Source organism: Polypterus senegalus, chromosome 1 (assembly GCF_016835505.1).
Source record: "Polypterus senegalus isolate Bchr_013 chromosome 1, ASM1683550v1, whole genome shotgun sequence".
NCBI lineage: Eukaryota > Metazoa > Chordata > Cladistia > Polypteriformes > Polypteridae > Polypterus > Polypterus senegalus.
The window spans coordinates 7,745,964-7,760,122 of NC_053154.1; the positions used below are offsets into that span (position 1 = coordinate 7,745,964).

A 14,159-nucleotide genomic window follows, 5' to 3' on the forward strand; every position below is an offset into this window, starting at 1 on the left:
CCTGTAAGCGAACTATGATTCTTAGCACGATGAGAGAAGTCGCAAAATCAACCGGAACGTTCAAGCAAATTCTAGAAAAAAACCCTGATCGAAATCCGTTAAGTAGTTCTCTTGTGAAAAGTAGACAGACAGACAGATGTTGGATTTTATATATAGAGAGATTATTGACTGTAGACCCTTCAGAGATTTGTGTTCTCTGGAGATGTTTCTCTCCTCCATTATCAACTGGTCACACTTGAACAATGCATCCAACTTGCTGAAAGACAAGCATTTAAAAGCTTGTCCAGAAAGAATCAAGTTTCCTAATTCATTTTACAAAAATTAGAATTAAAGAAATAGAAGTCTTAAATTTCTACAGTATAGTGTATTAAAAGATCAAGCTATATTAACATAGATTTATATTTTGTGCTGTTTGTTATTGTTTAGGGATAATGAACTTGCCTCAACTGCTTCAAAAGCCATTAAGAAGGCTAAGAGAATGTCAGATTATATAGCGCCTTGATGTGTGGAGTACAAGTCACAGGAGGTTCTGCTCAAGCTTTATAACACACTGGTGAGGCCTCATCTGGAGTCCTGGGTGCTGTTTGGGTCTCCAGGCATCGTCTACAAAAAGGACATAGCAACACTAGAAAAGGTCCAGAGAAGAGCAACTAGGCTGATTATGGGCTACAGAGGTTGAAATTTAATGTCAGCAAATGTAAAGAATTACACATAGGAAGTAAAAATGTGAGGTCTAAATATACAATGGGAGGTTTGAAAATCGAGAGTCCACCTCATAAGAAGGATTTAGGAGTCTTAGTGGACTCTAAGCTATCAACTGACAGATGGTGTTCAGAAGCCATTAAGAAGGCTAACAGAATGTAAGGTTATATAGTGCCTTGATGTGTGGTGTACAAGTCACAGGAGGTTCTGCTCAGGCTTTATAAGCTACAGGGGATGAGTGATGAGAGAACAATAAAAGAGCTGAGCCTTTACAGTGTAAGACAGTGGTTCTAAACCTGTGGGGCAGGCCCCCCTAGGTGGGCATGAAGTAACAAAAAGGGGGGCGCGAAGATGTGAAAAAAAGAAAACAAAATATGAAAAAAACATGTGTTGAAACCAAAGCAAATTAACTTAAACTACATTCTGATACTAGAACAATAAATATATCCATCCATTTTCCAACCCACTGAATCCAAACACAGGGGTCTGCTGGAGCCAATCCCAGCCAACACAGGAACCAATTCCAGGCAGGGTGCCAACCCACCGCAGGACACACACAAACACACCCATACACCAAGCATACACAAAGGACAATTTAGGATCTCCAATCCACCTAACCTGCATCTCTTTGGACTCTGGGAGGAAAACCACACAGACACGGGGAGAACATGCAAACTCTACGCAGGGAGGACCTGGGAAGCGAACCTGGGTCTCCTAACTGCGAGGCAGCAGTGCCACCATGCCGCCCACAATAAATATAGAGTTAGATAAATGTTGATAAAAGTTAAGTAGGTATAATAAAAAATGCATCTACATTTAAAAAAAATGTTGTGGGGGGGCGCGATTAAAACTGTTATGAAAACTCGGGTCGCAAATATTTAAAGATTGAGAAACGCTGGTATAAGAAAAAGAAGATGAAGAGGAGACCTGACTGAAGTGCTTAAATTATGAAGGGAATTAGTACAGTGGATCAAGAGAGTGGCTTTCAAATGAATTTGACGAGAACACAAGAACACCGTTTGAAACTTGTTAAGGGTAAATTTAACACAAACATTTACATTTATTTATTTGGCTGACACCTTTATCCAAGGCAACTTACTTTTACTGTATGATACAATGAGTTACATTTCTTTTGGTTTTCCAATTGGGGCACAGAGGCAGGTCAAGTGGCTTGGTCACACTCACATGGCGTCAGCAATGCGATTTGAACCCAAAACCTCAGGTTTTGAAGTCCAAAGCCTCTACCACTACACCACACATTAAGAAGGTTGTCTTCACACAAAGAAAAAAGACAGTGTTGAGAAGCCATTAAGAAGACTAACAGACTGTCAGGTTATATAGCGCCTTGATGTGTGGAGTACAAGTCACAGGAGGTTCTGCTCAAGCTTTATAACACACTGGTGAGGCCTCATCTGGAGTCCTGGGTGCAGTTTTGGTCTCCAGGCTACAAAAAGGACATAGCAGCACAAGAGAAGGTCCAGAGAAGAGCAACTAGGCTGATTCAGGGCTACAGAGGATGAGTTATAAGGAAATGTTAAAGGATTTAGGAGTCGTAGTGGATGCGACACTATCAACTGCCAGACAGTGTTCAGAAACCATTGAATAGGCTAACAGACTGTCAGGTTATATAGCGACTTGATGTGTGGAGTACAAGTCACAGGAGGTTCTGCTCAAGCTTTATAACACACTGGTGAGGCCTCATCTGGAGTCCTGGGTGCAATTTGGGTCTCCAAGCTACAAAAAGGACATAACAGCGCTAGAGTAAGTCCAGGGAAGAGCGACTAGGCTGATTGTGTGGTTAAAGGGGACAAGTAATGAGGAAAGATTAAAAGAGCTGAGCCTTTATAGTTTAAGCAAATGGAGATTAAGTGGTGACGTGATTGACCTCACAGCATAGAAAATCACACTGGCCATCACACAGTTGTAGAAGATGTCTCCTCCCACATTAGAGTGCAGTCTCCTAAGGAAAAAGAGCTTGCTCTGCCCTTTCTTCTCTAGTTCTTCTGTGTTCCAAGACCACCTCAAATAGTGTCTGGAAATAGAGGCTTTTTGGAGTGATGAATATTAATAAGCAGTTCCTTGGTTTTGTTTATGTTAATTTGCAGACAATTCACTTTGCATCAAGAAACAAAGTTCTCCCTCTGACTCCTCTTCTCAGTCTCATTCCCCTTATCAATACAATCCACAAGTGCAGAATCATCTGAGAATTTCTGTAAGTGACTTGACCTGCTGTTTTATTAGATTATCTATCTATCTATCTATCTATCTATCTATCTATCTATCTATCTATCTATCTATCTATCTATCTATCTATCTATCTATCTAAATGTAAATGAATACATTTTGTCCAATCTAGACAAAATATCCTGTAATGACAAAGTGAAGACATGTTTCCTTAAAGGTTTGCAAAGTATTCAAAATCAGAAACTGCAGTCTCTCATTCATAGACTTATTTAAACCTTTATTCAATACTTTGTAGAAGCCTCTTTGGAAGTAATTGCAGCTTCAAGTCTTCTTTGGCAGTTTTGCACACCTGGACTTGGGCAGTTCATCTTGTTCTTCCTGACAGATCCTCTCTAATGTCATGAAACTGGATGGAAAGTGTCAAGAAACTGCCACCTTCACCTACACAAAAAAATGACCATCATGGGTGTTATTCAAAGATGTGACTTTTAAACCAGAAGTGCACAGCAATCATTTGGGCATTCATGAAAGGGGTGAACAAATAAACTCTAAGAATATCATCTGTAAAATCACAGCAATCTAATTAATCCTATGGACGCCCAGCTCAAAAGTTGCTGTACTGTGATCCTCAGAAAAGGTAAAAGCTTAAAATGTATGACACATTTATTGGAATTTGGGTACTGTAACATCTGCACCTCCCGGCAACAAATCATACTTGGTACTTTCCAATGTCTCAAGAGACTGGCTCAGGCCTCCCTTGTCTGTCAGTGCTTGGCTGCCCTTCACTAGTTTGTTGTGTTTTCTTCTTTTACTGTTTCAGTATATTAATCCCCAATGTATGATTATGTATGTGACATTTTTCATAGTTTTGGGTACTTTTTTATGTTAATGATTTGTTTTTAGAAATGTGCGTAAGCACTTGGAACTTGATACAAGTGAAGAGCTTGGTATAAAAATAAACTGAGTTAATCCGAACTGGCACCCACTTAGTGTTGGTTAATATCTTGTGGCAGTGTTTGTTTCTGAGGGGCTCCCGCTGAGTTTAAACTTTATTTCAGTTGATAGATAGATAGATAGATAGATAGATAGATAGATAGATAGATAGATAGATAGATAGATAGATAGATAGATAGATAGATAGATAGATAGATAGAAGGTTGTTCTCACTAATCATGGTGCCAGCGACATGTTGTATGTTGATTAGCACATGCAAGTAAACATTTCTGTACATGCGACATTAATGACCCCTAAGTAACAACATTGTTTTCATCCAGGCCTAGACAGGGTGCCAGTTGAGTTTAAATATTTATATCTAAATTAATATTGTTTAACTAGAAGCCTTAATAACTTGTGATATCCTCGCATAACAGTTTTTCTGTCTGAAGGTCATGTTGTTTGTTTTTCTACAGGGGCAGATGTGTCTTCAGTTTGTCATGTTAATGTAAAAACTTGAGCATCTGGACTGTTTGCATCAGGTATATTTTATTATTTACTGAGTTTACTTAATGTGTAATTTGTATGTGTTTTTTTTTGCTCTGCCTTTATAGAATATTTTTGAGTTCTGGCATGGTGGGGGTCCAGCCAGTGTGGTGTGGTGATCAAGTGCTTGAACTTCAAACCCTGAGCTTGTGGGTTCAACTACTAATCCCACTTCTGACACTAAGTGACCCTGAGTTAGTCACCTGAGCTGCTTTTTCTCCAATTAGAAAACCAAAACAAATGTGACCGAATGCACCTTAAGTGAATTAGCAAATTAAGCAAAAGTTTTCTTTTTCAGATTGATACCTCACATCCACAGGGGTCTTAGTTAGACTGTCGAGTCAGATCTTTGTTGGTTTGCAGCTTGCGTGTTTTTTCCAAGGGTCCACAGGTTTCCTTAAATATTTCAAATTACAAATGAAAACTAACGGCTTTTGTAAATTGAACTGGTGTCCCAATGACTGGGTCACGTCTCCCGGCCGTTGTTCAAATTCTTCTGCTGCTTCTTCTTTGTTCATTCATGACTCTTTTATTTATGTTAATTTTGTTTATTATGTTCGTTATTCTTTGGATTTGATTTTGACCATGTATTTTGGCTGCCTGTGTTTCGCTGGTTGTCCCTTCACCTGCCAATCACCACCCAGAACTGCCCTTCATCCTATAAATCTGGAGGGTGTCTAACAGTTCCTGGAGGTTAATTTCAAATGTGCTTGGGCATTTGGTGAGTGTATCTCTGTAAATAGTTCTGTGCTTTCGTGATTCCTTGGATTTTTGACATTATTGCTCTGTTTTTGACATTTTCATCGAAAATCTGAATTGTGACTTTTTTTACTTGGGTTGTCCTTTTGGGTTTCAGGTAACTCCTTTTTGCCTTTTGTGCTCTTATCAGAGCTTCATTCTTGCAGAACAGCATTTTTTGTGAAGAATAAATCTCTTTTATTTATAAAGACTGGGGGCCTCATATACAGTGGTGCTTGAAAGTTTGTGAACCCTTTAGAATTTTCTATATTTCTGCATAAATATGACCTAAAATATCATCAGATTTTCCCTCAAGTCCTAAAAGTAGATAAAGAGAAACCAGTTAAACAAATGAGACAAAAATATTATACTTGGTCATTTATTTATTAAGGAAAATGATCGAATATTACATATTTGTGAGTGGCAAAAGTATGTGAACCTTTGCTCTCAGTATCTGCTGTGATCCCCAATAACTGCAACTAAACATTTCCGGTAACTTTTGCTCATTCCTGCACACCGGCTTGGAGGAATTTTCGCCCATTCCTCTGTACAGAACAGCTTCAACTCTGGGATGTTGGTGGGTTTCCTCACATGAACTGCTCACTTCAGGTCCTTCCACAACATATCGATTGGATTCAGGTCAGGACTTTGACTTGGCCATTCCAGAACATTAACTTTATTCTTCTTTAACCATTCTTTAGAACGACTTGTGAGCTTAGGGTCGTTGTCTTGCTGCATGACCCACCTTGTCTTGAGATTCAGTTCATGGACAGATGTCCTGACATTTTCCTTTAGAATTCTCTGATATAATTCAGAATTCATTGTTCCATCAATGAAGGCAAGCCGTCCTGGCCCAGATGCAGCAAAACAGGCCCAAACCCTGATACTACCACCACCATGTTTCACAGATGGGATAAGGTTCTTATGCTGGAATGCAGTGTTTTCCTTTCTCCAAACATAATGCTTTTCATTTAAACCAAAAAGTTCTATTTTGGTCTCATCCGTCCACAAAACATTCTTCCAATAGCCTTCTGGTTTGTCCCCGTGATCTTTAGCAAACTGCAGATGAGCAGAAATGTTTTTTTGGAGAGCAGTGGCTTTCTCCTTGCAGCCCTGCCATGCACACCATTGTTGTTCAGTGTTCTCCTGATGGTGGACTCATAAACATAAACATTAGCCAATGTGAGAGAGGCCTTCAGTTGCTCAGAAGTTACCCTGGGGTCCTTTGTGACCTCGCCGACTATTACACGTGTGCCTTGCTCTTGGGGTAATCTTTGTTGGTCGACCACTCCTGGGGAGGGTAACAATGGTCTTGAATTTCCTCCATTTGTACACTTGTATCTGTCTGACTATGGATTGGTGGAGTCCAAACTCTTTAGAGATGGTTTTGTAACCTTTTCCAGCCTGATAAGCACCAGCAACTCTTTTTGTGAGGTCCTCGGAAATCTCCTTTGTTCGTGCCATGATACACTTCCACAAACATGTGTTGTGAAGATCAGACTTTGATAGATACAACAACAACAACATTTATTTATATAGCACATTTTCATACAAAAAGTAGCTCAACGTGCTTTACATAATGAAGAATAGAAAAATAAAAGACACAGTAAGAAAAATAAAATAAGTCAACATTAATTAACATAGAATAAGAGTAAGGTCCGATGGCCAGGGAGGACAGAAAAAACAAAAAAAACTCCAGACGGCTGAAGAAAAAAATAAAATCTGCAGGGATTCCAGACCATGAGACTGCCCTGTCCCCTCTGGGCATTCTACCTAACATAAATGAAACAGTCCTCTTTGGATTTAGGGTTCTCACGGAAGGACTTGACGATGATGGTCACGTAGACTTCTGGCTTTTGATCCATCCATCATTGTTGGAGCATCATGATGCTTTGAGTAGGTGGTGGTGGCGCAAGCAAGCAAGTTCCCCTTTGCTTAGAATTGAAAATGTGATTAAATGCGTTATTTTTTTAATGCGTTATGGAGTACATGAATCGAAGCTTCTCAGCTGTGCTTGTGCTAAGAAAAGGAAACATTTTAAAAGTAACGTAACATGATTGTGAATGTAATAGTTTTGTGACCGTTATGAGTGTTACTGTCATCAAGGATTTGATTATCATTTCTTTCAATCAGGTTCGTATTTGGACAGTTTGCACAAAACCACGCTTTTATCAATGCTTCCGTTGGGTAGTCTTTTGAAATGAAATTTGCCTCCAATCAGTCTTAGGAACGCACTTTGTATCCATTATTCATAAAGCTTCAATTGGTGATCTGTCTTTCTGTTAACCGCATATTTTTTCATACGTCTCAAACCAAGGGGATGCGAGGGTAAAATGAATCGGGATGTGCGTGTACATACTCAGCGCACCCCCTCTCGGGAATCGAACCTCGGACGTCGGCGCTAGAGGCAAATTGCGCCACGGCGTGTGGTTTGTCTATTTGAGAGTATGTGGATCGGGGTATATATATATACATATATATATATATATATATACTCGCGTTCAGTGGAGAAGTAGTGTGTTAAAGAAGTTATGAAAAAGAAAAGGGAACATTTTGAAAATAACGTAACATGATTGTCAATATACAGTAATTGTTTTGTGAGTGTTATGAGTGTTGCTGTCATCAAGGATTTGATTATCATGATTTCTTTCAATCAGGTTCGTATTTGTAGGATGTGTTGTGTTCAAGTTACATTCCGTGTTTGTCAATCGTTGTAAAGATAACAGGTTTCATTCATCGATTAGTTTCTTACTGCATCAATAAACAGCTCGTCTTCTTCTTTATCTGAGACCTGACACACTGCATGCACAGGTTTTTTTACACTGTCTTCCTTTAGCGGGACATTGACTTTTTCCACCGTGTGCTTTGTTTCCGCAGTAGCTGCACTTATGAATATGCTTGTATGTATCACACTTCATATTTTTTTGCTGCCTTCTCAATTGTGTAATTCGTTTTTTCTTCAGCACTCTTTGGAACTGTTGCTTTTTGTCTGTGCACTGCGGCAGTTTACGTGAGCCGCTTGGTGTTCTTGCATCGAAGGTTCCCAGCTGTGCTGGTGCCATGTCATGCGATATCCATTTCAAAGTTTCTCTCACAGTTTCGCTGAGTTTGTGCCAAACACCACCCTGACCATCTCATCTTCCTCTGCATAAGCACAGTCCTTCACCCGTGAATATTTAGTGCTGCTGGCTTGCTGCTGCAGCCGTGCCGTGTGAATTGTATCTCACACTGCGCTTTGAAAATTTAAAAACATGTACAGCAGTTGTCTTTGTCATCTACTCTTTGTCTTTTATTTCCGGCCCCAGGTGTGGTTAAATCTCTTGGCACAAAGTCTCGTCTCACGGGATGTGAGTTCTTGCTATTTTTAGTTTATAATTTAAAAACGGAATAGGAATCTGAAAATTTAACAATATCACATTAAAATTCAATAAATTCTGAAAAGAATGATACCAAACATATATATACATGTAGGTTTTAACGCGTGACAAAAAAGTGACATAAAATCATTGCACTTTTAGGCTTAGGATTTTATATATAGAGAGTAGATATTCTTTCCCTGATGGCAGAATTAAAACAGTTTTAAAAGTCAAACTTAATATATGTACAGTAGTTTAGTATGGAATACATCATGCCATACATTGAAATCAAACAAATCACCAGGCCCAGATAATATTTATCCTCGTGTTCTTAAGGAGGCTAGTGAGTACAGATATAAACCCTTGACGCATATTTTTAGGAAGTCACTGCGCACTGAAGAGATTACAAAGGACTGGAAAATGGCAAATATCATTCCATTACATAAAAAGGGTGACAGGGCAGATCCAAGCAACTATAGGCCAGTAAGCTTAACAAGCATCACAGGAAAATTAATGCAAGGAATTATTAAGGATAAGATTGAGCAACACATGGCAAGGACAGGAGTTATTAGGAACAGTCAGTGTGGGGTCAGAAGAGGGAGGTCGTGTTTTACTAACATGTTGGAATTCTATGAGGTTGCAACAAAAGCATACAATCAAAGTGGAGCTTATGATATTATTTATCTGGACTTTCAGAAAGCATTTGATAAGGTGCCACATAAGAGGGTGGGCATCAAATAAAAGAAGTGGGAGTTCAGGGTGATGTTTTTAGATGGGTGCAGAATTGGCTCAGACACAGGAAGCAGAGGGTGATGGTGAGAGGAACCTCATCAGAACTGGCCGATGTTAAGAGTGGTGACCAGCTGGGGTCAGTGATAGGGCTGCTGCTATTTTTAATATATATAAATGATTAAGATAGGAATATAAGTAAAAAGCTGGTTAAGTTTGCAGATGATACCAAGATAGGTGTATTAGCAGATAATTTGGAATCCGTCATATCATTACAGAAGGAATTGGATAGCATACAGGCTTGGGCAGATTTGTGGCAAATGAAATTTAATGTCAGTAAATGTAAAGAATTACACATAGGAAGTAAAAATATTAGGTTTGAATACACAATGGGCGGTCGGAAAATCGAGTCTACCTTATGAGAAGGATTTAGGAGTCATAGTGGACTCCAAGCTATCAACTTCCCAACAGTGTTGAGAAGCCATTAGGAAGGCTAACAGAATGTCAGGTTACATAGCACGATCTGATAAATTTTACATTACATTGCAACATATATTTTTTGTGTATATTGCAATATATTTAATTTTTGTAAGGATTACAATTCCTTCCACAGTTCTCAAGAGGCTTATTTGTTGCAGCCGTGAGTCGCTCAGATTTTCACTGCATAACAATAGCAATATATTCATTTTATCTTGATGATACCAGGAACGTACAGTAATACAACTGTTCGGACATATCAATACTAAAAAATATATTAAATAAATAATAAAAGCAACACCCCTTAGAAATGCACCCCAATTACCCCAACAATGACAATTAATTAACTAACATAGATATAAAGGAAACTCGACAAAACACTAAGCACAAAACATCCACGACCCAGTCCAAACACAGTCCAGTTTCACAAATGTAAATGATGGTGAAAAATGAAAGGAGATCCTCTGTGAACCATCTCCTGAAGGTAAGTTTTGTCCTACCGTGACACATTTCAGTGAGGGTCTGTAGAAGCTGGGAGTACTCCACAGACAAAACATCACACGAACAAGCAGGGCGTAGGACAAAAATGCAAATCCAGCAATAACTATTCCTCGGATAAGAATGTAATTATAATCTAATTGGAGGTGAATGTGCTGAAACGTAACAACAGAAGACAATGGTAACCCTGCTGGCTTCTTACAGCTGACTTTTAAATTCAGCTCCTCATCTTCTGCTTCCATAGCAATCTCGCGGCAACAGCCGAAACTGTCCAAAGGCGCCATACCACATGGGATGCTGGGAATTGCAGTCCATCTCGTCTTTTTTTGATAGATAGCCTGCCATAGCAGATTTACAGCTGTGTCATACTCTGTTTCTTTGTGATTTCATTGGATTGCCAGAGACTTGGGCATTTTCTTATTTTAATCCCCTGACTTGTGCTCTTCATGGAGTTGCTTGGATTGTTCGTTTGTCTTCATCGTGTAGGTTACACCACCATACTGACTCAGCACAATTTGATCCTTCTTCATAGATAGATTTCGCATCAATTTCTCAGACACATTGAAATTTGTTACAGCAGCAGTTACCAATTTCTTTCGCCACTTCAACGACTTTTAATTTAAACTCATCTTCATATTTTCTTCTGCTCGAACGCTCCATTGTAGATAAGTGATGCTCTTATGATAAAGGTGTATGAGGGTGTGAGATACAAAAAACACAAAACAGTAAAAAAATTACTTCAGAATAGTTTGGGCCTTACTGTGTGGTCACATAGGCACAATACATAGAAAAAAAAGGCCATGTGCTCTGTGGTTACTCTCTCAGGTGGGCGTGAGCATATCATAATCTCTTGGACCAATAGCGGGAGTTTTCTGAATTCGACTAAAACAACCAACATTGTAAAATACGGAAAATTATACAGTAAAATCAAGCCCCGACTTATCGCGGGTATATACGTTAAATATTATATTGATAAAATATATAGTAAGGTGCAATCAGCTGGAAATCATTTAACTAATTCTGTGACTTGTAGAACCAAAGGGCTGTACCACTGAGGATTTAGGGTTGTCATATTAAGGTGGTGGTGAATACTTATGCAGTCCGTTATTTTGTGTGTGATGACTTGGCAGTGGTCTGTTCTCACTTTGATATCAAAGACTCCCTTTCTGTTGATCAGTGTCATTAAAACCTAATTAAATTCATTAAAGCCATCATACCCCAGTGCTTCAAGTCCACTATTATCAGACCACTGTCAAAGACGTCACCAGCATCAACGCTCAATGACTATCACCCTATAGCCCTCACTCCCATCATGATGAATTACTTTGAAAGGCTGGTCAAGATTCACATAACATCCAGTTTTCCCACAACGTTCGGTGATTCATGACCACTACTATATGACCACTGATAGATAGATAGATAGATAGATAGATAGATAGATAGATAGATAGATAGATAGATAGATAGATAGATAGATAGATAGATAGATAATAAGAGAGCTGCTGTTGCCTGATAACAGGTAGGTGAAGGTAAGATGTAAGGTGCAATCAATTGGAATTCATTGAACTAAGTCTGTGACTTGACAATCTCTTATTTTGTGTTTTATATTTGTAATTAATTTCCATGACTTGGCAGTGGTCTGTCCTCACTTTGACATCAAAGAGTACTTTTCTGTTAGTCAGTGCCATTGAAGTCTAATTAAATCCAATGTGATTGAAGACAATGTGACAACATCAAGGGGGTGAATACTTTTTATAGACGCTGGATATGCTAAAATGTTTAATTTTCTTAACAGTAGACAAGAACATATTTTCAGTTATCTTCTAATTGATTTAACCCCTGAGCATCTGCATTTCTGTGTTTCACGCAGATAAGCTGCTGGTAGGATACGCATGGTGTCATCAACCTCTGCAACTTGTTAATGGTTTGTCTGGCTACTTGAAGGATCGTCAATTTTCAATTTTTGGTACATACGTGGCCCGTACATACCACGTGTAATTGGGTCTATACGTTCAACATTCTTACAACAAAAGTTTCCTCCTTATTTGCGTTATCGATCCTCCTGAGACACTTCACCGTTTTCTTCCTGGATGGTGTAAACGAGATCAGCATTATGGCGGAAATGTCAGACGAAGACCTTGCAATGAGGGCCGATGAAATCACAGATGAATCCTTGGAGAGCACCCGGAGGATGTTACAGATGACCGAGGAGAGCAGGCAAGCTGGGGTGAAAACTCTGGACATGTTAGAAGATCAAGGACACCAATTAACCCGCGTTGAAAAAGAACTGGATAAAATCGATGAGGACATGAAGGATGCTGAGAAGTATCTGAAGAAGTTGGCCAAGTGCTGCGGTTTATGCATGTGCCCATGTGACAAACAGGAGAACTTTGAGGAGACAGAGCAATACAAGAAGGCATACAGCAAGGAACAGGGCTGTGACGTGAAAGTGATGTCCCACCAACCCCATGGTAGTCAAATTCAGCAGCAAGTTAAAGCTGGCGGAGCACAGGGTCCAGTAATTCAGAGAGTCACCAATGATGCACGTGAAGATGAAATGGAAGAGAACCTACAGATGATGGGCAACTATATGGGAGACCTGAAGAGTATGGCATTAAACATGGGCACTGAAATCGACAAGCAAAACGTGCAGATTGATCGCATCACAGAGAAGACCGATACCAACAAAGCGCGGATTGACGAAGCGAGGCGGACTGCTGACAAACTCCTAGGAAAATAGTGGCAAATGGGGCATCATCTTGGGGACTGTCTACACTTGATGGATCTTATGAAACACGTTGACTCTTAAGTATAGAATCTGATAAGTTTTGAGGGGCTGGATGACCTCCTCTGAACACAGCCATTTATGTCATATCATGTAAACTAAATTCCGCAAGCATTAGTATACATTAGCAGTATGAAACCATACAAATTATGTTATAGAAATGCAAATCCTTAAGGGGATTAAACAATAACAATTTGATTATTTAAGTTTGTGTATGTCCAAATTATTTACTCTACATTAAACTGCAGAAAATAAACTTTTGTCTGCCTTGAAGAAACAATGCTAAAAGCTGCTTAGGGAACTCCTTCTTCTATGGGATCAAAGTTTGGTGCATAAAGTCACCACGCAAATTATTAGGTACTTCTGTACACCTGCTTATCCATGCAACTCTCTGATCAGCCAATCATGTGGCAGCACCGCAATGCAAAAAATTATCCAGACTCCAATCAGAAGCTTCAGTTCGTGTTCACATCAGACACCAGAATGGGGAAAAATTCTGATTTCTGCAATTTTGAGAGTGGCAGGATTGTTGGTGCCAGACGGGCTGAGTATTTGAGTATTTCGGTAGTTGCTGATTTCCTGCGATTTTCACACACAACAAAATTAGAATTTTTCTCGGAACGGTGCAAAAAAACAAAAAAAGATATTCTGTGGAGGGAAACACCTTGTTGATGAGAGAGGTCAAAGGGAATGGTCAAACTAGATGGAGATGAATCCAGAAAATAGCAGAACAAATGAAATTTAGAAATTCAAACGAGAAGCGAAATCCTCACTATTCCCATAAACTTCAAAGTACCATGTCTAACCTCTTTATCTTCTTCTTTTTAGCACACTTATTTTAACTTCACCTGTTTGTTGTCTGGTACAAATCTTGTAATCGATATTTAACCCAATTCCTATTGTCCAAATGACTTGAAATTTCGCACACTTACTCACTTCTGATGACAATACATGAATCAATAATCAGTTTCACTAATTGATCAATTAATCCATGTTAAGAAATGAAATTTTCATATGAAGTATAGTTAAAGATTTCACTAATAGATGGCGCTAGTAACGGATAGAAATATTAAAGGAAGTGTTAAAATATTGATTACAAAATTATACAAAAACAAACCCAAGACTAAAAGTTGAAAATAATATTTATATAAATAATATATATATAATAATAATATAATAATATTTGTATACAAATTTTTAAAAATCACACT

General features: G+C 38.8%; 1 protein-coding gene across 1 annotated transcript; it reads left to right on the forward strand.

Moving 5' to 3' along the window:
* The first annotated feature begins 12,273 nt into the window (after nucleotides 1-12,273).
* On the forward strand, nucleotides 12,274-12,903 carry LOC120517640 (synaptosomal-associated protein 23-like). Its single transcript, XM_039740071.1, has one exon. The coding sequence runs from the start codon at nucleotides 12,277-12,279 to the stop codon at nucleotides 12,901-12,903; it is 627 nt and encodes a 208-aa protein (XP_039596005.1). The 5' UTR covers nucleotides 12,274-12,276.
* The last annotated feature ends 1,256 nt before the right edge of the window (nucleotides 12,904-14,159 follow it).

What these genes read in the sequence shown, in the direction of transcription:
- LOC120517640 (XM_039740071.1), top strand. Translation starts at nt 12,277, where the DNA reads ATGGCGGAAATGTCAGACGAAGACCTTGCAATGAGGGCCGATGAAATC.